Source organism: Sesamum indicum, linkage group LG4 (genome assembly GCF_026168435.1).
Source record: "Sesamum indicum cultivar Baizhima isolate 11 linkage group LG4, ASM2616843v1, whole genome shotgun sequence".
NCBI lineage: Eukaryota > Viridiplantae > Streptophyta > Magnoliopsida > Lamiales > Pedaliaceae > Sesamum > Sesamum indicum.
This window is the reverse complement of record NC_142660.1, coordinates 20,295,637-20,321,967: the sequence shown is the minus strand read 5'-3', so window position 1 is coordinate 20,321,967 and position 26,331 is coordinate 20,295,637. Positions and strand designations below refer to the sequence as shown.

The 26,331-nt window shown below is 32.9% G+C and overlaps 3 protein-coding genes across 4 annotated transcripts; all 3 read left to right on the top strand.

The window, feature by feature from the left end:
• The first annotated feature begins 6,171 nt into the window (after window positions 1–6,171).
• LOC105161150 (protein IQ-DOMAIN 3) lies at window positions 6,172–9,535 on the top strand. Of its 2 annotated transcripts, XM_011078749.3 has the most exons (6): window positions 6,172–6,397; window positions 7,055–7,131; window positions 7,222–7,539; window positions 7,754–7,981; window positions 8,136–8,255; window positions 8,545–9,535. In XM_011078749.3, exons 2-6 carry the CDS (start codon window positions 7,057–7,059, stop codon window positions 9,193–9,195), a joined length of 1,392 nt encoding a protein of 463 aa, XP_011077051.1. In that variant the 5' UTR covers window positions 6,172–6,397; window positions 7,055–7,056; the 3' UTR covers window positions 9,196–9,535. The 2 variants fall into 2 exon arrangements, with proteins under 2 accessions (XP_011077051.1, XP_020549083.1); XM_020693424.2 differs by lacking the exon at window positions 6,172–6,397 and having other exon boundaries at window positions 6,781–7,131.
• A 696-nt stretch (window positions 9,536–10,231) lies between these two features.
• LOC105161149 (F-box/kelch-repeat protein At3g23880-like) lies at window positions 10,232–11,658 on the top strand. Its single transcript, XM_011078748.3, has one exon. The coding sequence runs from the start codon at window positions 10,315–10,317 to the stop codon at window positions 11,449–11,451; it is 1,137 nt and encodes a 378-aa protein (XP_011077050.1). The 5' UTR covers window positions 10,232–10,314; the 3' UTR covers window positions 11,452–11,658.
• A 6,305-nt stretch (window positions 11,659–17,963) lies between these two features.
• LOC105161148 (uncharacterized) lies at window positions 17,964–25,222 on the top strand. Its single transcript, XM_088879746.1, has 7 exons — window positions 17,964–19,681; window positions 20,634–21,051; window positions 21,730–21,874; window positions 23,039–23,154; window positions 23,232–23,310; window positions 23,748–23,981; window positions 24,601–25,222. The coding sequence occupies exons 1-7, from the start codon at window positions 18,517–18,519 to the stop codon at window positions 24,928–24,930; spliced, it is 2,487 nt and encodes an 828-aa protein (XP_088735872.1). The 5' UTR covers window positions 17,964–18,516; the 3' UTR covers window positions 24,931–25,222.
• The last annotated feature ends 1,109 nt before the right edge of the window (window positions 25,223–26,331 follow it).

The following is a 26,331-nucleotide window of genomic DNA, read 5'->3' as shown; positions in this document are numbered from 1 at the left end:
CTTTAAAATCAATTTAAATTAACAACATTGCTTTCTGTTTCTGAGGATAAAATCGAAAACAACAACATTCTCAGAAACTAAAAATATGTCTCAGAAACAACATATACAACAATATATAGACAAAAACAAATCCATTTTTTTTTACAAAACAACAGTACAAACAACTGCAAGTTGACAAAAAGCAAACCCAAGTTGGAAAATCGTATTTCTCGTAAAGCAATTCACAAGTTTACTAACCGTATTTCTCGCACTTAGGGTCTGGAAAATCGACTAGCACTTGGTGCCTCAAGCTCATCTTTCTTCCGCCGCTCTTTGCTCCAAAAATTGGATTATTTTGTTTCGTGGATTTGGGAAAAAGGGATTTGGGCGATTAAGGATTTAGGGATTTTGTTTTGTAGATTTGGGGAAAAGGGGAAAAAGGTTTTTTTTTTTTTTTCCATTTGAAAAGGCCCAATGTGACTTACCAGTTGACTTACCCCACTACTTACCAGCTGACTAACCCCACTACTTACCAGCTGACTAACAGCACGTGACAAGTTTCCGTTAGTTGTTAACGAAACAGGACCATTATTTTTAAAAAAAATAAGATTTTGGGACTAAAAGTGTTGAACACGTAAAGCGTGAAACCAAAAGTGAGAAGGGCCCTATCTAGTGGGACCAAAAGTAATATTTTACCTAAATTATAGTATAAAACATACTCTGTCCTCCGATCGAACAATGGCTATTTTTGTACTCTAGCATGTTTTTTTTTTAAATTTAGCATACCATCTATATAAATTTTGCAAGTTACCATCTAAAACTATTTTTTAATAGAATTTTTCACCGACAGATGGTTACAAACAACGTTTAGTTTTTGTAATCTTTATGCAAAAAGTCAATTAAATATTTATTTCGTAGTTTTTCTTCTATTCTCATAAATGAGTACACGTCTTGTCTGAGGAACGATGATATGAAAAATAGGGTACATTAAAAAATAAATAAATTAATAAAATCAAGAAACAGCCAGCCCTTTTGCCTTTAAACCCCCCTTCCAATAACAGTAATTAGCATAATCTCAAATAATATTTAGTTGAAGCTAAATAAATATTAGCCTCAATTTGATAGAATTATATTAAAATTTGGTAGAATTTGAACCAATTCTTGATTGTTGAGTGGTTTGGAAAGCCAAGTGCACTTTTGTACCAATGGATAGCCATAAACCATGAAATCAAGCTCCCAATATTTTATTTTCCTTTTTTCTTTTGAAATATATATATATAAAAAGGGAATATACAAGCAACTTTCTTGTGATATTACAAATAAGTAAATTATTCCCTTATGACAAAATAAATAGTGATTTATCTTTCTGTATTTTTTTAAAATACAACAACTTACTCCCCTTATGATTTTAAAATAAAACAATTTACCTCCCTATATAAAGAGGTAAATTGATTCATTCTAAAAAATACGAAGAAGTAAATTGCTATATTTTTTTTATAAGGAAATAATATACTCATTTTCAATATTATAAGGGGATAATATGCTTATTTTCCATATTATAAGAGAATAAATTGCTATTCACCCGGTGTATAAATATTAATGGCTTTCAAGAGGTTGTGCCCATTAAAGAAGGCATCTAAGACTTTCTAACTCCTTGGAATTGGTCCAAACACTCCTTTTCTTCCCAAACTCATCATCATACTTCTAATGGAATTTCTTATATTCCACAAAACTCAAAGTTGAAACTACTTTTCAAACATCAAACTCACAATTTTGTGTTTGGGTCCATCACTCCATTCAAAGTATTACACATCTCTACAACAAAAAATAAACAATTATGATAATAATAATCATTATAATCCTCATAATTAAACATATATTAGTAGAATTACTTTTTTCATGTAAAAAAAATTATTTTTTTTTCAGAGTGAGAACCGACCGCACTTGCTGGACTCATTGTGGAAGAGGTTAGACAGAGGGTTCTTAGTGTATCTTTAGCTCACTTTGTTAGTTCTTGTACGTTATATAAACTTTGGCATATCTCTTGACCTGTCGAGGGAAGATGCCACTCATCGAGCACTGTTGTATTGTACGATTGTACTATTTATTTAATAAAAATTACATCTACCCAATAAAAAAATTATTTTTTTGTCAAAATATGGTAGCAATTCAAGAATCGCACTTGTCGGATCTTATTACCCTTTAATATTCATTGTTAATATGAATATTCATCTTTAATGTTCAAGAAAAATATGGATCGATGAAGGGAATAGGGTGGGAATTTTTCGGGGTAAAACGACATTTTTTGCCGTACTTATTCCACTTACCTTCCATATATTCTACCAAACAAACCCTTAATTATTGAAAAAATTATCCAATATTTCTTATATATGGTATGAACTTACTTATAATTATAGCACAATGAAGAATATGGTATAATTATATATAATTTAAAAACATTTAATAATAAATATTGATCATATAGTTCACCCTATATTATAAGACTTTTGTTTAGAGTAACTTCAAAGCTACGAAAGAGGTAATGAAGTCACGAGGACTAGCTCACATAATTAAATAATGGGTCAACAATTAAAAATGTGGTGACATGCTTGTGTGCTATCACGTGTAATTCTTGGCTTCTCTAGAATTAATTTGATGTCTCTATTAATACATAAATATTTTTTTTATTTTATTTTCTATTTCATGTATGTATATGATTTAATTTATTTTATATTATAATAAAATACGGGTTGAGGAAGTCATTTCTTGAACTTTATGTATATTATATTTACCTTCTTACAAGTATAAAAATATTACAAGAGGGATACTGAATGAGGGTACAATTGAATTTATTCTTTTTTTATTGATGTCGGCATTTACAATCTTACTAATTTTTCATAATTGGTTGGGAGTTGCTTCAAAAGCATAACTACGAAAACACTATTTTTAGCAATAAATTGATAAGCACTTATTTTAAATTATTACAAATATTCCTGTAAAATAAATAAACAAAATATTAAATTTAAAATAAAAGAATTCAAAATGATTTTAAATCTTGAAGTCAAACATGGAGAAGGTGAGGTGGATGGAATTTTTCATACTAGGAAGAGCCAATTTTGAAATTTGAGAGTACCAGCCCTAAGGTCAAACTATTGTCCCTTGGTAGAGAGAAAATAACTTGATTTTCATACTCTATCAAATATAAATAATTAATGTCAATATCTTTTTTTCCTTTAATCAAAATTAAAATTAGATCAGAATAAATTCGTTGCGGGCCAACTGATCGATTAAGAGAACTTAATTGTCCTGGAATGTTCTTTTCGTCAAAATTTATTAAGACATTGTTCAATTTGATCACCGTAGTCCCAACAATACATCAACAAGTCAAGCCCAATCATCACTCGAAAAGTACAATGGGTGGATAAATACTTTTAGTCCCATAAGATGAGACGTTCAGCACTTTTAGTCTTACTCTCAATTTAAAAAAAAAAAAAACACTTTTAGTCTTCTGTTTACGAAATTTTTAAAATAATCTCAAATTAAAAAAACTCGACACATTTAGTCCTCTACTTTATGGAATTTTTAATATGGTCCCAAAATTGAGAAATATGCCATATTTAATCCTCTGGTTTGCAGGATTTATAGAACCAAATGTGTCAAATTTTCTCAATTTCAAACTAGCAGATGACTAAAAGTGTTAAACCCCCTATTTTATAGAACTAAAAGTGTAATTTTACCATCATAAACTTTATAGAACTAAAAGCGTAATTTTATAGACTTTGATGAACTTTACATGTGATATTTCAAAAATACCCCTCATAAAATTTTTATTGTAATTAATTTAATCAATTTTTCATACTAAATGCCCTTTTCACCAAATCTCATGCACTAGAGTAAAAAATTACTATTACCTAAAACCGATGGTAAATAATTATCATTATTAATTATAGTCAAATAAAATCAATACAAAAAACTACGTCGTTCTTTTTTATTAAGTGTTTTTATTTATTGTAAATATTTTAAAAATATATAAATTTTGGAAACTAAATAACTCAAGTTTGAAAAAATAAGAAAGGTGGACTTTGAAAATTAAGGTTACTGATCTTTAGTATTCACCATAAACACTTGCCTATCATTTAAAGTATTTTCATAATTAAAGAAAAAAAAAAGAGAAAATTACAATATGCTCCTCTAAAATTTGCCTTAATTATAAATATTTTTTATTATTTGAAAAATTACAAATACTTTTTTGAAATTACAAATACCTTCCTACAATTAGTTGTCACAAGGGGGTATTTGTGATTTCAGAGGAGTGTTTGTATCTTTTCACACAACGCGAAGGTATTTATAATTATGATAATTTTCAGAAGACCCTGTTGCAATTTACTCTTAAGAAAATCAAAATTCTAAATGTTCACCTTTTGGTCAAAATGAAAGGATTGAGTCAAAGGACCTTTTTCAAATATAATATATAATAGATATTTATAATTACTCCAAATTTCAAAAATAGTAACTGTAATTCACTAAAAAACCTATGAGTACATATAAATACTCATAACAAATACATAAAAAGAACATTAAAAAAAATTGTAACATGAAACTTACCAAATCACTTAAAAATCAATTCACAAAAACCTTAGATACTTTCCTAAATTTAAGAAAAGGGATGAATAACAATTTATCTCCATGTGATATTGAAAATGAGCACATTATCCTCCTATAAAAAAAAAATACAACAATTTACCTCCTTTTAGAGGGAGGTAAGCTTCATTTTAAAAATCATAGGAGGGTAAATTGTTGCTACAGGGAGGCAAATCGTTATTTATTTTTTTCATAATGGGATAATTTGCTTATTTACAATTTTACAAAAGGATGGCTTAGATACTGTCTCCAAATTTTAGTTTTATCCAATGAGAGAAAAGATAACATATTCTATAGATTTATGTACTTGAGTAGTTGTTGTGGATTTTGACTTTGGTCAAATGCTTTTCCCAATATATTCTTTGTGTATATTCAATAGTAGTAATAATAATGTACTTCACACCCACATCATGTGATGATATATTTGTGTACTTCCAAACAAGCATGGCCATAATATTATCTCCTAATTATTTAATATTATTTATTTGTCTTTGCAAGAAATGGATTATTACACATTATTATTAATTTTTCATAATCTCCATTTATAAATTCTAGTAAAATATTATTTCAAGAAAAATTATGTATTTTCCTACTCTAGTTATATGTTTTATCATACCAACAATCACTAGAAAAAATATTATTTTTTTATAATAATTAATTATTATGATTGAAAGTAAAATATTGCAATGACTATTAATCGTTGTTTTTATAAGTGAAGCCAAAATATTAGTTATAATTTAAAATTATAATAAATATTTTTTTATTATAGTTGAAACCAAGATAAATGCTTATTAAGTATGGTCAAAATTTAATTTATTGTATCAATTAAGTGTGGTGGATAATTTAATTTACTCTAATTTAATCAAATTTGATCCTTAAATTATGATAATTACATCGTCCTCCCATTGAATTTATATTACTTATATTTATAAAAAATTATACCTTTAATTTATATATATCGAATATTAACACAAAATATAATATTAATTATAATAATGAATTCGACTCAAAACTTTTGTTCAAGATGTCCACAATTAACATCAATAAATAAAAGAATTATAATTATGTTAGCACCCTTGATCTATAATCTTCTTATATAAATTATTTTTGCTTTTTATATAATTACCGGAATTATCTTTGACGGTAAAATATAAAAATAGTTTGTATAATGATATTAACGTTTTTAGAATGTGTATGCGTAATTTTTTGAAAAATAAAAATAATTTATATATATGATGTTGACGTACTTTTTAGTGTATGTATTTATCCAAATAACAAAAATAATTTATTTAAGTAGATTATAAAATATGAGGTGTGAATATAATTATTTCTATATAAAATAAATAAATAAATAAAAACATGGTTAAGTTCTCACCCTCAGAAAGTAAGAATTACTTGTCGGGGAAGAACATCTCCCAGTTTTGGTGGGGCCCGCCCCAGACAAGCCCCCCACCCTGCCTGTTTGGCATTGTCAATTCCCAAAACGCCCCTGTCCGTTATTCTTGTCCTCAACAACATTTCTTATAACGTTAGTAGGCTTCCGTTAAACAAGAATCAGATTAAGATCTCTCTCTCCATCTCTCTCTCTCTCTCTCTCTCTCTCTCTCTCCCCCCTTCACACAACATTAATGCCTTAAGCCTCTCTGATGTTTTTATGCTCGCTGATGTTGGAGGGGCGAAGAGTACCAGAAGAACAAGAAAAAGAAATATATTTCAATAATTATCCAAGACTTTTGTATTGGGAATTTAAATTTGTGTGAAGAATTTTCATTTTCAGGTTTGTGGAAAAACATGTCCTTTTTTGTTTCTCCCTTCACAAAAATACATTTGACTTGTTGTTTACGTCTCTTGTTAGGTTTGTGTTTTGTATTTGTCTCTCTCTGTGTGTGTGTGTGTTCTTCATGGAATGTTTTGAGGTGGGCTTCCTGCAGATTTTGATTCTCTTACATGATTATATTGAGGGGTGGTTGCAATAAATTTGAGGTTGAATAATGGATGGGTTTATAATTCTTTAATGAGTTTTGATTTCTTGGATTACTACTTGTATGTTAATCAAACCCCTTTATCTGTCTGCAGTTGGGGTTCTGTGTGTATCTGTGTGTGTGTGTGTGTATTTTTCTTCTTCTTCTTCTTTTGGAGGGTGGGGGGGTGGGGTGTGGGGGGGTTGATGAGGGTAGGTTTTGTGTTTTTTCACAAAATGTGATATAATGTTCAGGAATGTCAAGGAACTTTGACAGTGAGGTATATTCAGGTAGATCTGTTCATCATAATGTGAAAGTAGTGATTTTTACTTGATCAAGAATGAGTAATAATCAAGATTTTAAAATAATATAAAGCAATTGATGAGGAAATTATCTGAAAATAGTGCTTAAAATGCTGCAATAATTGCATCTTTACCCCTGTCTTTTCTTCCTTCCCTGATGTTTTTAACTAGGAATGGGGAAAAGAGGGGGCTGGGCTACTGCAGTGAAGAAAGTTTTTGGATGCCAAACAGGAGGGATAAGAGGAAAGGTAGTGAATTGATTTCATCGTTTTCGTCAATTCCCTCTAAGTATGCTGTTCTGAAACGGAAGCATAACCGTTTCGTTCTTTTATGATCAGAAAATCAGTAAATCAGAAAAACAGTTGGGGAGGCGGAGGAGCATAGATTCAGACGCTTCCAGTACAGAAGATGCTGTGGTTGTTCGGGCAGCCCATTCTCCCACAAGGGACGTGAAGTTGACGGAAGTTGACAACCAACAGAATCAGCATGCTTACAATGTTGCTCTTGCGACTGCTGCAGCTGCTGAGGCGGCAGCTGCAGCTGCAGCTCGTGCTGCTGCAGAAGTTGCCCGGCTCGCTGTAGCTGCCCGTAGTTTGGGTAAAACGAAAGAAGAGCTAGCTGCTATCAAGATTCAGACAGCATACCGAGGGTACTTGGTATGACGATAGTCTCAATGATGTCAGAAACAAAATATTGATGCTTCTATACGCCTAAAATGAAGGAATTTGTGTTTGTTATTAATAAGTTTCATGACAGAAATAGGAAGGAATTATGTGCTTTTGCAATTGTTTAATGATTGGATCATACTTAACATCTGTCCATAGTTGTTATATGCTGTGAACTTATTTGTTATTCATTGTCTAACTTTAGGCAAGGAGAGCATTGAGGGCTTTGAGAGGTCTTGTGAGGCTAAAATCATTGGTCGGAGGCCACTCTGTGAAACGCCAGTCTGTGACTACCTTGAAATGTATGCAGACGCTGGCTCGTGTGCAATCCGAGGTTCGTTCAAGGAGAATCAGAATGTCAGAAGAGAACTCAGCTCTTCAGCGACAAATTCAGCAGAAACGTGAGAAGGAGCTTCAGAAGCCGAGTGTATCTGTAAGTGTGCCTTTGAATCCGTTGTTTTGTACTTGTTCCTCTTCAAAGTTCTTGTTTAAAGAATCCATGTTATGGGAAAAGTACTGTTTCTCTGTCTCTGACAGTTGTTTAAACTTAAGTAGCTTTTTCCTGAGTTATTGATTTATGGCGACAGGTTGGAGAGAATTGGAATGATAGCACACAGTCCAAAGAGAAGATTGAAGCAAATATTCATCACAGGCAAGAAGCCGCTAGCAGAAGGGAACGTGCATTGGCTTATGCATATTCACATCAGGTAATATATTCATGACAATTTCTATAGCAATCGGAAAGGTTTTTATGATGATCGTCGGTAGCAGCAAAATCTGGATTGAAATAAACGGCAACAAATAGATATTATCTTGATGAACAAAATTGAATAAGTCATTATGCTTCAGATTACAGTGGTTGTACAAAATGGTGATTGCCTTTCTGGTTTACTGCGATTTTTTTCTGTCAGTAGCTTTTAGCCATAGCCTCTGTATATTGAAGGGGAACTCTGAGAATCCTAGATTGTCTGACCTGGACTAAACTTTTTGTATCAGCAAACATGGAGGGGCTCCTCAAACTCTGCAACCCAAACATTCATGGACCCAAGAAATCCTCAATGGGGCTGGAGTTGGTTAGAGCGATGGATGGCTTCCCGGCCATGGGAAAACTTAAATGCCACTGACAAAGAACTAAACAGTGACCATGTTTCCGTAAAGAGTGCCAAAAGCCGTTCCATTTCCAGTCGACTAGACACCAAATTGCAGTCTCCAACAGCCCGGAAACTGAGCCAACCTTCCACCAGGCAATCACCTTCGACTCCTGACTCGAAAGCTGCACGTAAGGTAAGGCCAGCAAGCCTCGGAAATGGCATGGACGACGATTCCAAGAGTGTGAAAAGTGCTCAATCAGATCGTTGCCGGAGGCACAGCACTGCAGGCTCATCAGTGAGAGATGACGAGAGCCTTGCAAGTTCACCTGCTGGTGTTCCAAGTTACATGGCTTCCACAGAGTCCGCAAGAGCTAGATCTCGGCCAAGCCCACTCGGATCAGCAGAAAGAGTTGGGACGCCCGAGAAAGCAGCATCAGGTGGTTCTGCAAAGAAACGTCTGTCTTTCTCCGGTTCTCCTACCGGCCCCAGGCGGCATTCCAGTCCAGCAAAAACTGTTATTAGTCCTGCTAAGGACGCTACCAAGAACCCACAATAGATTTAACCGTTACAATGCTTCTAATCCTAGTAAAGCAAATTGAGAAAGTGAATTGGTTAAAGTTGATACGTTTTTTCTGACTCGGGTTTTTCTTCTTCCTCCGACAAATTACAACCGTTTGTTCATAGGTTATGTTGTTTGTTACAAAACCGGAGACTGGCCACCTGGTATTGAGAGTGTTCATTGGAGTGGTTTGGATTTTTGTTTCACGTTTCTCTTTTGTGCAAACTGTGGCTTAAGAGGTTGTTCATATTCTTACCTGTTGTAACTGAAGTCATTTGTGCTGTGTTGTATGTTTTATCCAAGGTTTCGTGTTACTAGATTCTTATATTTCATTGTATTTACAGAAACATTTTGAGTATACTTCTGTAAAGAACAGAGCAAACGGATGGATCCATGGATGAAATATGTCGACTGGATCTTCTATAACAAATCAGTATTGCATCTCGTCACATTCATATATATATATATATATTAAATAAAATAAATAATATAACATTTATAGAATACCCCCAAAATAAAGAGATTGTGAGTTTAAATTCTACGAATATTGGAATTTAATTTGCTTTTAATAGTAGTATATTTGTCTCTTTATTTACTTTGAATTTGTTGATTGATTTAAAAATATTGATATATTGCATAAGTATTTTAATAATAACATGTTGGTTGATTAATTTAAAACTATGAATGTAATTTATTTTTAAAAAATAAAAAAATACGCTAAAACAATTTTGGTTTTAAATTAGAAAAACTTTGCAAACATTTGGAAAAAAGGATGTCTGATTTTTATTCTTATCTTTCTTAAATGACTTTATTTCCATTTTTTTTTAATTCACCATATTTGGACAGGACATTGTTAAGTGATTATTGAAAAAAGAAGAAGAAAAGTTTACATTTGTTTTAATTTATTAAGTTGAAATTATTTTTTTAAAAAAAAAGGAAATAAATAAATAAAGTTGAAAGTAGGGGCTTGGGATTGATTATCCATGAGGACAGTGACTGCAATGAAATTAACAGAAAATAGAAGTCCACAAAAATATAACAAAACCTCGTCTTTCTCGTACAAAACCAACCTCAAACCCACAAGGGATCCAACTCCTAAACCACGGCCGCCAGCAAATGCAGAGCGAAACAAATCATCCGCAGTTCAGCAAAATCAAAACTCGCAAAGCTGATCAAATTCCCAGTCTTCTTCCGGAAGAAATCGTCGAAGAAATCCTGTCAAGACTTCCGGTAAAATCCCTCTTGAAATTCAGGTGCGTTTCGAGATCATGGTATTCTTTGATCGGCAGCAAAGAATTCATCAAAGCCCACCTCGAGAAGTCGACAAAGAACACAAATTTCACCCACCACAGGCTCGTTTTGAATTTATTCCTACCCAATCATACCCTCAGGCACTGTTCTTTAAATTCCCTGTTGAATGAACCCGTTACCGATGCGTTTGTGTTTGATGATCCTATGTATAATCCGGATTATTCAATTCGTATTGTTGGTTGCTGTAATGGGGTGATCTGCATTCTTATAGACAGAAAACGTTTTTTCTTGTGGAACCCCTCTACGAGGATGTCCAAGAAATTGCCTGATATAGATGATAAACTGAAGCACGGTGACATTACGAAATTCGGGTTTGGTGTCGATGGTTCTGGTGATTACAAGGTGTTTGCTGTTTTGTCTGTGTTTTGGATTACTGGCAAATACCAGGCTACAGGAAATGTATACAGTTTAAAGACTAATTCTTGGAGAAGAATTAAGGACAGGGACGAGGTTTCATTCGATGAAGGGGGGAAATTTGTGAGTGGCAAGCTTCATTGGGGCAAGAAATCAGGCCGGGATCTTCGGTGGGATATCGTTTCGTTCGACTTAGAGAGGGAGGTTTATGGAGTGGTGGAGCAACCAAGTTATAGGCAGGGTGGTTTTAAACCGTCGTTGGGAGTGCTTGATGGATGCCTTTGTGTGCTTTGTGATTATTGCGATAACTGTTTAGATGTTTGGCTTTTGAAGGAGTATGGAGTGAGTGAGTCTTGGAGTAAAGTGTTAACCATTCCTTATCCTCGTGATGGTTGGGCAGGTCCATTCTCGACCCCGTTATTTATAGGTCCAGAACGAGCAATTTTGGTTGTCAATGGATTCATTTTCGTAGTTTACTGTCCGAAAGATAATCAGCTTTCAAGTGCCCGAATAGTTAACTCTGATGACATTCATGGAGCAGAGGTGTATGTTGAAAGTTTGGTGTCACTTGTTTCTGATGGTGAATGATCGAGGCAAACTGAGATAACAATGTTATGAAAGGTAAAAGCAAAATCTTTGAATGATGTTTTGAAAACTTTGCTACTAGTTATTTCCTTCGGTTTGATCAACTTGACCTGTAAATCCGGCATTGTCCATCTGTTTTTCCTTCTATCATGTGAATGTGATTGTTTATGGAGTAACTCTGGACAAAGTAAAGTCATTGTGTGCTATGAAGCTTAAGTGTCTCTTTTCTGGCTTATGTCAATATTTGGCGTGTAAGGATTGGTTGATCGTCTAACGTTTCTTGATCTGTATTAATAAGGAGTTCTTAGTAACGTAACGTGGAAGAAAAACACGAAAGCAGCCTATTGAAAAGATCCATGTATTTTATGAAAGAAAAGTTTATTTAGCTATGGTGGTAGGAAACCGAAAGAAGTGAAGGGTTGTGCATCTTTGAAGTGTTTGTTCTTATGGTTTGATATTGTCAAGGAAGAGCTGATGCTTCATAGTAGACGACAAAAATGTTTGTTGTGTTTGCTGCCTTCTGTTGTCTGGAACATCTAGAATTCATGTTTGGCAGTATGGAGTTTATGAAATTAAATCGGACAATACCTTGCGCCATCCAACATCCCACGCGGCATCACATTTATTATAAACAAAATTAATATAACAATTTTGTTGCATAAAATTGTCGTGCAGGAGGAAAATGTTAAAGAAAAGTTTTCATTTGGTTGAATTTCTATGAAGTTGAAATTTCAAGGAAAAAAGAATAAATTAAGTTGAATTTAGGGGCTTAGGATTAAATACCCACGAGGACAGTGACTGCAATGAAATTAATAGAAAATAGAAGCCCTCCATAAAAAGAAGGGTTAAATTCTATTTTATCTCTTATATTTTTCGAGGAATAGATAAAAAATCTCCTTATTTTAAAAATAGGCTAACCACCCGTTGTTAGATATACTAACTGAAGGTGGGTTGTACGCGTTTCAAGTGCGTTTGAACTTAATGTTTTTGACCTGGATTTTAACCCTTAATTGATTAATATGTTCCCATATTGTGTTCAAAATTATAATGATTAAATTGACTTGTTTTAACCTTGTTTTCAAGTTATTTTTCTTTTGTACTTTCATTCCTTCTAAAGATATAAAAAAAATTATTTTTAAATATATTTACGTAAAATATCAAAAAAAGTAGAAAATCTATAATAAAAATTACAGTACAAAGATTAATATACTAAAATTTATTTTTGAAATTTAAATATTTATATGAATATAAATGTTAATCACCTATAATAGTTATATTTTATTAATTAAGTAAATTATTATTTAGTTTAAATATATGAAATTTATTATAGTATTTATTATAAACAATATTTATAGTTAATTACCATATATTTATTCAAAATAAAAATATAGTACTTTTCTTGAATTATATTTAAATTTTAAAAAATTAAATTACTTTTCTCAAATTTTTAAAGACTTTTTATTTTTAATAATTTTTAATTTTTTTCTTAAATTAGGTGATAGCGTTACCACCGCAGCATATAAGGACAGCGTTTGTCGCCCCCAATCACCCTCCCCTCTGTTTTTGGTCTAGGCGACGATGATGTCACCTAAATTTGGCCTAAGGAGCATAGACGGGGTAGGCAAGGGGTTGGGGTTTGAATTTTTATATATAAAATAATCATTTTTTTATTATGTATATAATATAAATTCAAATATTTAATTTTTTAAAATGAAACTGAAAGAAGTGCAGGACTAGGATGGCTGTCCCTAAGTTGTTTGCTTTTCCTGTCTTGTTTCTTGTGCATCTTTGAAGTGTTTGGTGCTCCATCTAGACATCATGGAGGAAGATATAAGACATCGAAAATGTTCGTTGTTTGTGCTGCCTTTCTATTCTCTATAACATCAAGAATTCATGCTTGGCAATATGGAACTAACTCGGGTCGAATTTTCTGTTGCAAACTCTATTCCGTTTTACTCCATCCAACACACACGCACCACATGTATAAAAAAAAATTCTAGATAAATTATATGATGTCATTATTATTCATGTCGCGTTTGTATATTTAATAAAGTAGAAGATGGAATAAAATTTGCAACGAAATCACCAATTCGGAGCTAATTAGACAAGGTTATTTAAGAAACACCTAAAGCGTTAGTTGCAAGACCAAAGGGCTTTGTTAAATGACGAGGTTAGTGAAACATAGGTTTTTGAGGAAGAAAGTCATTTTAGGTTTTCTTGCATTAAGATTTGCGTTGGCATGAACATGTTGGTTTGTTGGTGTGTAAATTAGATCTCGTCGAGCTGAATACACTACTGTGCAAGTTTGTTGAATCCTTGTCGAGCTTTAGAGTCGAGTTGAATACACTGTCGTTCAAGTTTTGTTGAATCCCTTCTCGAGCGTCACAGACTGTGTTTGAGCATTGAAAAAGTTTTATCTTCTTATACGCATTTCATTTTTTTTTATTACTTGAATCGAGCTTGAGCTGTGCGTTCTTATCGAACAAAAACTGTGCGTTCGATTGGTTTCTTATGTTTAAAGAACTAAGCTCAAGCAGAGTGTGCATAAACGAGCTCTATTCCACACACTCTCATAGTTTAATAAATAAAAATAATTTTTAAATATTAAAACTCGCTATTTTTATCTCGAACTCCAAACATGTTTATGTAATATTTGTAGTGTTTTTTATTTATTCATTTTATATATATAATTTTCTTAAGGGAAAAATGAAGAAGAAATGAAGAGATAAAAAAAAACCCTAGGGTCAGTGGTGTAATGCGCATGTTTATCTTGCGTGTTTGCTTGATTTTTAAATAATAAAATATTATTTTATATGAAATATATAATATATGAATTATTTTTTTATGAATATATTAATTTTTATAATAATTATGATAATAATAACAATAATAATATAATTTTATTTATTATTTTTTTCTTTTGCCTTTTCTTTCCCTTCCCTGACCTCTTCCACCTCCGCGTCCATGTCAGCACCGCACCTTCATCCCTCCTCCACCCCATTGCCGGCCCTCGACGTCCCCCCCTCCCACGCCCCCAAACCGATCTCCCCTTGTTGCCACCCCTCGCCTCCCCCTCTCTCCCGATCCTCCTCCCCCATTCCCCCTAGCCGCCGTCCTTTCCCCTTCACCTCTCTTCCGCCGGACCTTCCTTCTGTCTCTCTCTCTCTCTATATATATATATAAATATATTAGATATAACTAATTTTAATTGTATATTTGTATGTTATACGTACAATATTAAATCAAAATCGTTGATTCAAATTAAGTAATATATAGACAATTAATCTACCAATAAAATTCGGTCCTAAATTCAAAGTAAGATCCAAACTATTTAAATAAGAGTATAAATACTATTTTATAATATATACATATAAAAAAAAAGTCCGTGCGTGAAGTACGCAAAAATATGCAAGGATGTTTTGCTTTATTTTAAAAAAATTGACGAGTAAATTGCATTTAACCTTATATACTTTATATAATTATCTATCATAATTAATTATATTTGAATTCTAACTGTAAATAAGTTAGAAATATAAGTACATACACATCAAATATCCTAATTCCTCTACTCAACTACTAAATAAGTAAAATCCAGTCAACCCAATTTGCTCCATTTAAAAGGATAAAAATAAATCGTTTTTAGGCATCGTGTGGCGTTTACGATGAAGACCAAATCCTTGTTTCCTTGTTTGTTGTTAAGGGACATTTTTTAATTTTAGTCCAAATTATCCATCTAAATTGTTTAGTTGGATGGGACAGAATCAGTGCTTAGTAAGCTACAGTAAGGGCCTCGGTTGGGGCTATGAAGCGAGAAACATCTTTTATCTTTTGTAAAATTACTTTTATATCTCTTCCTGAAAGGTGTTAGTGCAATATGTTTCAAGGAGTATTCGCGCAAGTTTTACTTTTAAATAGGGGTGCAGTTGTAATTACAACTATAATCTCAAAGGATGTAGTTATAATTTTAAAAACTTTAAAGTTCGTCAGAGCCCGGCTCATCTAACAATCAAATTCAAGCATAATTTCAGTATCGGCATTAATTTCAAAATGAATTCTGAACGCTTCCATGTATACTTGAGTTTGATTTGTTTACACTCTGCACATACAGATTTTCTGCTGTTATATACGAAAAAAGAACATAAGTCACTGATAATCATTTTGCCCAATAATTAAGGTTGAGAAGTTTGTCTCCGAACATAATGTATGTTTTTTATAATTAAATTTGTTCCACTTTATTATTTACTAGAGATAATTACTTTTATCCAACTATTAAAGAAAGTCTCAGGACTAACAGAATTGGAGAGAAGAGTCGTGTGATACATATAAATTTCCCAATAAATTAATCAATATATTAATTTAACCCATATATTAATATAATTAAAAACAATAAATAAATTACAATAATTCATATAAAATTATATAAATACCTATACATTAAATAAAATTCAAACCCATAAATTTTAAATTTATTCATAAAATTTCAATCTTATCCACTGATACAACATTGGATGAAACAAACTGCATTTAACGCCATCCCAACCATAGATTCCTTCTTTCCTAGTCAGCCCAACGTCAGAATCTATCCATCTCCCCCATTAACACATCATTAAATACTTATTTAGTACTAATCTCCCTAATTAAGATAATAAATACTAAAATCCCCCATTACTTAAGAAGTTGCCAAGAATGCCCTCGTGATTTTGAGGTTTGGGTTTGGGTGGTATATACACTCTGTGTGTATAAATATTTGGGTTTAAATACAGTTACCACTCTTGAAGTATTCATCCTATATCAATTACCCCTTGAAATATTAAAACCTTCAAAAATCTTCCTGATCTTTATTTTTTAAGTCTAAAAAGTCTATTTTACCCTTAAAAAAATAACTTTGTGTAAAAAAAAATAAACAGATTTTTAAAATGTCAAAATTACTATTTGTCTAATTCTAGTTCCACTTGTTCATCGATCTGTTTTTATTTCGTAATCCTAAAATACTTGTACCTCATTTTATTTTAAATAATTTAAACATGTGTAAAGTCACCACATTTAAATATTATATATATATATATATTAATTCTATATTTTTGTATTAGTCATCAACCCTTTTGATTTTATTAATTTTATATTTGTTTAAGTAAATTTTTAATCTGATTTTACAAGCAAGTGAAACTAAAATAATATGAGCTCCAATTATTTTAGGATTACGAAAATTAATTGTATATACATATATAAACTTATTCATCAAGCTCATTTTGTTTCCGTAATCCTAAAATATTAGGGACTTGTATTATTTTAGTTTCACTTGTTTGTAAGACAAAATTAAAAATAAATTTTTACATGCATATATATTTATTTAAAAAAATATATAATTAATAAAACCAAAAGGGTTGATGAACTAATAAAAAAATATAGAATTAATATATCTATATATATATGATAATTATATAAATATGATAATTTTATGCATGTATAAATTTATTTTTAACTTTATTTGACAAATAATTAAAACTAAAATAAAATGAGTCGCAAGTACTTTAGGATACAAAAGAGAAAGGTAAAATAAGAGATAAAATATTATCTTTTGAATATAATTACTTTAGTTATCGCATTTAAAATTGCATTAAAAGTAGTTATTTGCGGCATCATGCTTTATTAGTATTTATGTGAAATTTTATCATTAAATATAGGATATATTTATAATTACAACTATGATATCACAGAATATATTTATAGTGTAGTGTAAAAGATCATGAAACTCTTTAATCAAGATTGTAAAATTCTTTTCTTTATTATATCAATATTTAACTAAATTTTATTTTCTTAGAATAATTAGTAAAAAACAACTAATAATATTTGTTTTATTAATAACAAAATTCGAATAACTTTCCAAAATATGAGTACCTTAATTTGCCCATATACTCAAAATATTATAATTAAATTGCAATAATTCATTTATCTACGAGTAAAATTATTTTTATTTTAGAAATTAATGTAATATATCTATGCGTAGTAAAAAAAATTATTTAATTTGCAAAAAATCAGTAATATGTTAAGTTAGGGCAAATATCTATCTTTATTTATTTTTTTAATATCAATAAATTCAGTAAATTTTAATTATCGGATAAATCTATTTATTGAACTGAAAGCAAATTACAAGATTCTTAAATATAATTTTTTTTATATTATAAAATTAAAGCAGGGGCATTTAATTATCCCTTATTACACCTCAAAATCAATCAAGACATGGTGAAGAAAAGTGGGGTAAGTTCTTCACCTTTTTAAATCACTTCTTTTATACTTTAATTAGTGAAAATTAATTAAAAAAAGTTAAGTGCAATGATTGAGACATGACAATATCAAGTGAGTCATTCCATCAATACTTTTGAAATGTCAAATATGCCCTTTGCACATCATGCCACAACAGTGACATGTCAAAAGGATAAGGATGAAACTGAAGGGCATTCTCGCCATTTCAGTTGTTGTGAATTAAATAAATTCTGGAAAAGAACCTCTCCTCCTTCCTCTCTTTGTTTGTTCTTCCTCACTCTCACCATATCTTTCAGATTCCCCAGATTTGCTTGAAAATTGCAGAATTACATAAATCCCTTATCCGAAATTTTATTAGCCTCATAAATTTTCTTGAAAATTCCCTGTGAAAATTGTGTTTCCCAGGTGACAGAATTTATCCCATTATCTACATTTCTTGCTGCTCGAATGTGTAAATACGTACACTTCCCATTTCACTGAGAAGTCTATCCACACATATGATATACATATATTTTGCATGTATTTGTACATATATACGGTTGCAGACAGCACGCGTAGACAAGACATCAAGAGTTGACTATGTTTCTATGATTTCCTTCAAGAATTCCACCTGCCCATTGAGTTGATGCGGTTCTTATTTGGTTTTGATGGGTGTGGGAATTCTTGATGTTATATTGATTGGCGGGGCAATTAAAGGCTGATTTTGTGTTTTCTGTGGGATATAGTTCTTGGGTTTGGAATTAATTTGTGTTTTGGAAAATTGGGATATTCGTATGAGTTGTGATTGAGCTAGGGTTTTGAGTGATGGTGGTGTCAGGGAATGACCCTTTGGAATCGTTTTTGAATTCGATTCAGGTGGTTAAGAATGCGTTTTCGCCTCTAGAATCGAATTTTCGGAAAGTTGCCAAGAATTTCGAGCATTGCTTTAATGGGCCTTCGAAGTATGCGAACTTGAATGGTAGTGTTAACGATCGTAATAATGAGGTGGTCGCAGCTCAGTTGGATTTGAAGAAGAAGAGTGGTCAACATGTTGTCAGTGGCAATGATCGTCGAAAAGGGAAAGTTCCAGTCAAAGTATTTGTGGGAATCTTTATGGAGAAGGATGGAAATAATGTTCATAATAACGTGAATGTTAGTTGTGACGAGGTAGAGAAATTTAAGGTAAATCTCTCGAAGAAAGGATTGAAAGAGAGGTATGGAAGTGATAATGGTGGGAAAGAGGATAGGAATTCATATGGGAATTGCTTGCCTTTTGATTTGGCGTTATCCTTTTTGATTAATGGTTTTGTACAGGCCTTCCCAAGACCGTTGAAGTCTGTGAAAAAGCGGGTTCAGAAGATGAATAATGAGGATACTTTTGTTTGTGATGATTCACATATCAAAGTTGAAGTGAAGCCGAGGGCTACATGTGGAATTAAGAAGGAGCAATTGAAGGCTAAAGAAGGGAAAGATTTGCCATTTGAGTATTTTATAGGATTTGTGGTTGATCAGTTGAATCACTTGCCAAAGTTTGATGTGGGTGTTCAAGAAAATGAGTGCAATAATGCAGAGTGTAAACCTTCAACGGCCCCTGTTAATCAGTTTGACCACTTAAAGGCACTTTTCAGTATTTTAGAAGGTAAAAGAGCAGATGTGAATGGATTTTTGGGGAATTTGAAGTTTGCTCGCGTGGGAGGAGTGCCATCAGGTATTGTTGAGGTGCCTTCGGTGAAAGATGTGGGAGATGAGGGAATTAGTAATGCTGTTAATCAGGAAGAAAGTGGAGGCAATTCGCCACAAAAATTGGGCAATGGATTGCTAAGTATTCCACTGTCCAATGTCGAGCGTTTGAGATCGACCCTGTCAACTGTATCATTGACGGAATTGATCGAGCTTTTACCACAAATAGGGAGACCTTCAAAGGAAGACCATCCTGACAAGAAGAAACTTTTCTCTGTCCAGGACTTTTTCAGATACACAGAAGCTGAAGGTATACTTTTCACTGCAAAATCTTTTTCATTTGACTGAAAAAGCTTGAAATTGTTACAAAGGACATGCTAGTGTTGTAATTACAAGGAAAATTTTGAATGATAATGTTCCTACTTTTGATCTGAAGTTGTCCCTGATATGCTGTACATTTTCTCTTGCATACCCCGATAATATGCAGCACAACTATATATAAAATCAAACTTATTTCAATTGGCAAGTGGTTACTTCTGAGGTTTTTGTATTTGCAGAGCACTCTTTATGTGTCCAATACTAGACAGTTAACTGCTTCTGAACGAGAGAGCCGTATCTACTTAAATGCTGAACATGTTTGCTATTGTAATCATGGCTGGAAGGAGCCTCAAGCACAAACTTATACACAGGACTTTCTGTAACAGAAATTCTTTCATGCCCGTTACGAAGTATGGTAGTTGTTACCTGCTGACAAAAATGACTCAATTACCTGACAAGCCATTGATTTAGTAGTTAACCTTTCGTAAGTGAATAATGATTTTACCTGAGGATTTCAGTGTGGTGGGGCTTCTAGTTGTCCTCCTCCTGTCTGCTATTACTATGCTTAATGAAGGTGCTAACCTTTTTCTTGAATTAGAGTTGGACTGCAGCTATAACGCCAATCTTTAAGTGCAAATTATAAAGCCAATTCTTTGCATTTGTTTAGGCTAGAGTCTCTGCGTAGTAATTGTTAATCACTGTAAAAATAGAGTAGCCAATTATTGAAAATCTCCTTGGGCAGGTTACTTCCATCCAGCTTGACTAGGAACTTCCTCTTCCAAATACTTGCCTGTGAAGGGCTTCCATAAGACAAGCTTGTGCCAAATAAGTTATTCGTAATTGCTTTGACCTTGTGAAATTTCATTATCATATGACTTTTCTGCTTACTGATGCATGCTTTTGGTTAGTATCATTGTAATATGAATGTAATTCACTGTATGCAGGAAAGAGATTCTTCCTGGAGTTGGACAGAGATGGTGATGGACAAGTTACTCTGGAAGATCTTGAAGTTGCCATGAGAAAGAGGAAACTACCTAAGAGATATGCTCATGAATTCATGCGCCGTACTAGGAGTCACTTGTTCTCGCGTTCTTTTGGTTGGAAACAGTTCTTATCCTTGATGGAACAGAAAGAACCAACCATTCTTCGGGCTTATACCAGTCTCTGTTTGAGCAAGTCTGGGACACTACAGAAAAGTGAAATCTTGGCATCCCTGCAGAATGCAGGACTTCCTGCCAATGAAGATAATGCTGTGGCAATGATGCGGTTTCTGAATGCTGACACTGAGGAATCTATATCTTATGGGCATTTCCGGAATTTCATGCTTTTGCTCCCATCGGACCGACTTCAAGAAGATCCACGGTACGTTAAGCCTGTTAAGGTTTCCCTTCTGTCATGCTCTTTATACAAGTAATTTGATGAATGCGGTCTTTGTATTTCATTGATCTGACTTGTTTTTACATTAATTTTTTTCATAAGAAGAGCAAACACAACGATATCTACAGGGAAAATACAAGTGCCATTAGGAAATTTAAGCTGAATTTATTTTAGGTTTTAACTTTTTTTTTCTTGTTTATATCCGTTCAAGTGTTGGAATTCCATGTTGAGGAATAGATTTAATTATTTAGCTGAAGGATCTCTTATTGGAGTCTTTTAAGTTGGGAATATGTTATGAGTGTATAGTTTTGTCTAATCCTGGTAGAAGAAGGGTTTCCTTAATCCAGTCTTTCCTAGTCACTTCTCTAGTAGGATCAGGTTTATTTAAGTCTATGAATCCACCTTAAAACTTCCCATGCAATTTTGTCCGCCAAAGATTTAGGTTTCGCAACTCTCGGATGATGAGACTTTTATTCCCTTAGATTCTTCAAAAGCTTTAGAAGGTTTTGTTACAGCTTTGGAGTGATCACAAAGTCCAATGTTTTCACATCCACCTAGTATGGTGTACAATAATTCATTTTTACACTTAGTGCTGCTTGTTTAATTCTCCTAGTATCAGGTTCTGATAGCAACTAACACTGACTTTTACTTTGTGACTTGCAGAAGTATCTGGTTTGAAGCTGCTACTGTGGTTGCTGTTCCTCCATCTGTGGAGATACCTACTGGCAGTGTTCTAAAATCTGCATTGGCTGGAGGTCTATCCTGTGCGTTGTCTACAGCTTTATTGCATCCTGTTGATACAGTTAAGGTAAAGTCTTGAGAAACAGATACATGTATGGATAGGCGATGTCTGTTTTGATCTCTCTTTTGCACTTTGATTGTTTGGAAATCCTACAGATGATGATTTCATGAATTAATGGTGATTGTTTGATCGCATGTTGGTAGGCACACTGCTTTCAAGTGTTTTCATCCTGTTTCTTCTGGTGTTAGGGTTCATCTACAATGAGTCATTTGTTTCTCGAGAAACTTGAATTATATAAATGATCATTTTATGCGTACTGCTTGCTTTCAACTCCTCCCTATCTAACTATTTAAATAGATTGATATACATTGCACATGCGTTCATTGCTCAGACAGTTTGAAACAAGTTGGCTACGTATTTTTAGAGTTGCGCTGATCCCAAATACTACATCAACTCTTCTGTAAATCGGGGGCCATCTTCAGTAACCTTTGAAGTAGTTGTGATCTGTTTGTTCAGTGGTAGGATAAGCTGAGTGATTTAGCTCTACTGGAAGTCTTGCAAACTGTTGATGGGACTTGATTCCTAATCACGGGTTTCGTTAACTGTATAAGGAACTGCTATTATAAAAAGTAGATATATTGAAGCTTAATTTTCAAAGTTGATTTTGAATTACTATTAGGTTTTTTATATTTCAAGAGTTACTGTAGGCATAAATTGGAAACAGGACAGGAGAAGAAGCCACGCTGGAAATATAATTAGTATTGCAGCCAATTTTGGCTGAACACTTTGTCGTGTATTTTCAGACTAAAACATACATTTGAGGCCTGCCAAACTCATCTGCAAACACCTTTGATAACTCCACATGGTTTAGGTTTCCTGAAATGCATCTCTAAACTCTTAATTCTTTTCTTAATATTGTGCCTTATTGTGGTTACCACTTTCAATTACATCATTATGGTACAAAATGTGGTTTCTTTTATGAGGTGATTGAAGCATCTTATGATCCTTCACAATGACTTTTGATGACTAAAAGAATATGATATGGGGAATCTTAAAGTTGGTGGTTGAATGAAGATTGTTCTTTGGTCAATATTGTGTGTATAGATCCTATGGCATGAAACTAATACTACACAAATGAGGCAAATAGGAGTTGTTCATAGATTTTACAGGTTGTCTGATTTCAGTGTTCTATGAGACCATCTAACTCTTCTCAACTGATTTGTCTGTCAGACACGAGTGCAAGCTTCAACCCTCACCTTCCCGGAGATTTTATCCAAGCTTCCTCAACTTGGAACACGTGGATTATATAGGGGTTCCATTCCTGCTATATTAGGGCAATTTTCAAGGTATAATTTGATTAGTGGGCCTCATTTACTTTATCGATAATTTCCCAGCAGGAATTTTAATTTAATTATTGGTGCAGTCATGGTCTCCGAACTGGAATTTTTGAAGCAAGCAAGCTTGTGTTGATAAATGTTGCACCAACACTTCCGGAATTACAGGTTAGGCCATGATGGTCCGTTCTGTGATTTGCTCTTTTACATCATTCCTTTAGCAATGTTAACGGCTAGTTTGCTCTTTTGTGACAGTCTAGCTAAATAAATACTTCCACTACATCTTTTTCGCCTATGGAATCAACATTGTAATTGCCCACAGCATTGTTATACTTATGCTAGTATTTCTCTTTTGGGGGAGCAAAATTTCACTTTATTCTAAGCTTGTTGATACTTCTTCTGATGTTGAACCCACTCTGTTCTAAGTTGGTGACTTCAGTTATATGTGGAAATTTTATGTAGAATTTTCCCTTTTCTTTTTAATTGTGGTTGGTACGAAAGGTTTATCATTTGGAGAATGCACTATTAAGATTTTCATTTACAATTTTAATTGGATTAAGTCTGCCCATTTCCTAGTAGATACTTATTGTCAGCATTGCGTTTAGGTTCAAACTGTGGCATCATTCTGTAGCACTTTTCTCGGAACAGCAGTAAGAATTCCATGCGAAGTATTGAAGCAAAGATTACAAGCTGGTCTATTTGAAAATGTGGGGGAAGCTATTCTTGGAACTTGGCAGCAAGATGGTCTACGGGGTTTTTTCCGTGGGACTGGTGCCACTCTCTGCCGGGAAGTTCCATTCTATGTTGCGGGCATGGGTCTTTATGCTGAGTCCAAGAAGGTAAGAAGTCACCGAACTCTTTTCTGGGTTGCTGATGTTCTCTTGGACCTCTTTGTTATTTTGTTCTCTTTCCTTTGGTTCTTAAAATAATAGAATTGTTCAAGTTTTGGTTTCTGACACATGTGCTTCATCAAAATGGCCTTGTCGGCATCGTTGATGTTTATTCTGCCTGGATTACTTGAAGTTGATTTGATGCTGCTACTGGTCAGAGTAAGAGTACTAGAGTAGGCTATGACCTTCATGGCTAAGCAATGGGTTAAGAGAGTTAATTAATGCTGGTGATTTGACCACAAAATTAGGTCGCAGATTCTTGTCATACTTGCCTAGAATGTTAGTTTGAGAAGGCAGGAATTTTGCTCAATTTTAAGGAGGGCCTGGATATTCTGCATGGCAATTTACAGAAGATTCAACTGATATAACATTTTAAACGAACATCTCATGACTCAGTTTCTGACTTTGGATGATCTCTCGAAGACCAAAACAAACCAATTATAAACCAACTTTCTTTGTTTCAATGTCTTGATTGAATAGAAAACAATAGGATGATCATAAAGCAATCAAGGACCAATTTTTGTCCTGTTTAATTACAGCTACCTGATTCCCACTTGATTTCTTTCAGGCAGCCCAGCAATTTCTGGGACGGGAGCTAGAACCTTGGGAAGCCATTTCTGTTGGGGCTTTATCTGGTGGACTGGCAGCTGTCTTGACAACACCATTCGATGTCATGAAGACGAGAATGATGACGGCTCCTCAGGGACACCAAGTAACATTGTCAATGGTAGCATTCTCTATTCTTCGTCGTGAAGGGCCTCTTGGACTATTCAAAGGAGCCGTTCCCCGTTTCTTCTGGATCGCTCCATTAGGTGCCATGAATTTTGCTGGCTACGAGCTTGCAAGGAAGGCAATGAACAAAAGTGAGGAAACCGGTGAGCCCCTCGTGCAGAAATAGATAGCCAGCTCTGTCCCTTTCTCCGAGGTGACAAATCGAGTACCACTTTTAGCACCCTTTGTTTTGTAATCTGAAATCTGCCCGCAGGGAGAAAAAAATTTTGAGCTGTTCTCCAGATACAGCATCTGATATACCCCATCTATTCGTCGACGATTCCTTCTCTCTTGGCTACTGTTTTGATATGTTTTTTCAGGTTTACTTGTTATGAAATGCTAGTCTCTTAACATGGATTCATTGTTAAAGTACATGCTTACTGGTTTTTTCTTGGAACTAACTAATTTGTGTTTTTGTATATCTTTTCATTAGCATATATCATTCTTTGACCTCAGATGCAATAAGAAAAGGCAGAAGACAGTATTTTGTGAATGTACTATGTGACTATTAGGACAGGAAATGAAGTTCTGAAGACACCTCTGATGATAGTTCTTTTTGAACTGTTTGATGATAAATACTTCGTTAGCATTTCCCATGAAAATGGTACGATGTAATGCATTTACACCCCTTGCTTACTGCCTTTTTACATAAACTATTCCTGCGTTTTCTAAAATTACAAAAATCATCCTAGGTAGGCTTCAAAATCACAAAATGCTCTTGTTGGTTTCGTTAAATTTTAATATAATTTTTTAAGAACAGAAATATCCTCATGCATGTTTCTGTAATTATTAAAAGGTAGAGGAGATGACAAACTAATGCATGTGGAGATGGGTAATATGATCTCATAGATTTTTTTATTACTTATATTAATTTTTTAATTTAAATTTAAATTATTTTATTACTTTTTTAATTAAATTTTTATATCAAAATTTTACTTTTTAATAATTAAAATATTAAATTATTCAATTAATATATTAATAAAATTAATTACTAAATTACGAGTATAAATTAAAAAACTATCAAACTTTTATATTTATTTGAAATTATTATACCCTCTATTTTTATTTATAATTAAATTTTATAAAATTTATATGTAATAATTTAAAATAATTTATGCAGTTTATATTATCATTTACTTATTAAATATATTTTAAATTATTAAATTATTTTTTTATAAATAATTATCCCCTTTTCCCATTGCTATCGTCATGCCCACCTTCAACTCCTGCCTATGTCCTCGCTGCCGCACCCCATTGTGGCCTATGGCCTTTCCCCATTTGTGTTCATCCTTCAGCCTCTTTTGTTATCATCGGCCATCAAAATATGTATGTATAAATGTATAAATATATATAAATAGAATATGTTCAATTATTGCATATTTATACATATATAATATAAATATATGTATAATTTATTAATTTTAATGAAATTTAATTAAAAATAAAAATAGAGAATAATTTTTTTAATTTAAAATAATTTACACAAGTGTGATAATTTTTTAATTTAAATTTATAACCTAGAAACTAA

Bases quoted from the DNA above. Each gene is read 5' to 3' on its own strand.
- LOC105161150 (XM_011078749.3), top strand. From the start codon at position 7,057: ATGGGGAAAAGAGGGGGCTGGGCTACTGCAGTGAAGAAAGTTTTTGGA. The intron at 7,982-8,135 runs GTAAGTGTGCCT...TTATGGCGACAG, and splicing joins TTCAGAAGCCGAGTGTATCT to GTTGGAGAGAATTGGAATGA. The intron at 8,256-8,544 runs GTAATATATTCA...TTTTTGTATCAG, and splicing joins CTTATGCATATTCACATCAG to CAAACATGGAGGGGCTCCTC.
- LOC105161148 (XM_088879746.1), top strand. From the start codon at position 18,517: ATGGTGGTGTCAGGGAATGACCCTTTGGAATCGTTTTTGAATTCGATT. The intron at 19,682-20,633 runs GTATACTTTTCA...CACTGTATGCAG, and splicing joins CAGATACACAGAAGCTGAAG to GAAAGAGATTCTTCCTGGAG. The intron at 23,311-23,747 runs GTTAGGCCATGA...CATTGCGTTTAG, and splicing joins CAACACTTCCGGAATTACAG to GTTCAAACTGTGGCATCATT.
- LOC105161149 (XM_011078748.3), top strand. From the start codon at position 10,315: ATGCAGAGCGAAACAAATCATCCGCAGTTCAGCAAAATCAAAACTCGC.